The sequence below is a fragment of the Camelina sativa genome, chromosome 17, assembly GCF_000633955.1.
Source record: "Camelina sativa cultivar DH55 chromosome 17, Cs, whole genome shotgun sequence".
In the NCBI taxonomy this organism is placed as follows: Eukaryota; Viridiplantae; Streptophyta; class Magnoliopsida; order Brassicales; family Brassicaceae; genus Camelina; species Camelina sativa.
In genome coordinates, this window is record NC_025701.1 from 8999353 (window position 1) to 8999980 (window position 628).

Consider the following 628-nt stretch of genomic DNA (forward strand, 5'->3'; position numbering starts at 1 on the left):
AAAAAGTAACAAATGATACTCACCTCTTGAATGAATTCAAGGTACTGTAGAACATTTCCGTTGAACGCAGTCTGGTTCTGTGGAAAAGTTAGGTATTCACCCGAGTCATTCACCCAATTATGCTTCTTAATATACGCAGCCAACTTTGGATGCGCCACGTTCTTATACACTATCTGATATTAACAAAAATCGCATTAGATCAAAACTAACTTGAACCAAATAATTCAAAAAGAAAGCTCAAAAATTATATACCTTAGATTTGCTCTCAGGCCATGAAACAGGAGGATCATAGCCATCATGTGGTAGAGGAACAAGACACATAACTGGTTTCTTGGGACAACTCCTCTCTCTATGTCTATAACTCTGAAGCCTCCCTATTAAACCATCGTTATCAATACATGGCATGTAATTGTGCTTGCTCCTAGTGTTACACAATCTCCAGATATACTCAGCTTTAGGATCAAAAACCGGACCTTTCCTCTTCCTCTTTTTACTTATCTCGTTAACGGTTACTTCCTCATTCTTCTCTTCCACTTCTTCATCAACTGAAGCACTTGAATCATCCGCATTTCCATCAGATTCCCCTTCACTGCCATCAGACTCAGTTACTTCTTCTCCATCTTCCTTA

At 38.9% G+C, this 628-nt stretch overlaps 1 protein-coding gene across 1 annotated transcript in view; it reads right to left on the reverse strand.

Moving 5' to 3' along the window:
• Positions 1-628, reverse strand: part of LOC104759299 (probable methyltransferase PMT28) — a 10626-nt gene that overhangs the window by 6792 nt on the left and 3206 nt on the right. Inside the window, exon 2 of the mRNA XM_019238874.1 lies at positions 11-173. Coding sequence (XP_019094419.1) covers positions 11-173 — 163 coding nt within the window. The remainder of the gene's footprint in view (positions 1-10; positions 174-628) is intronic.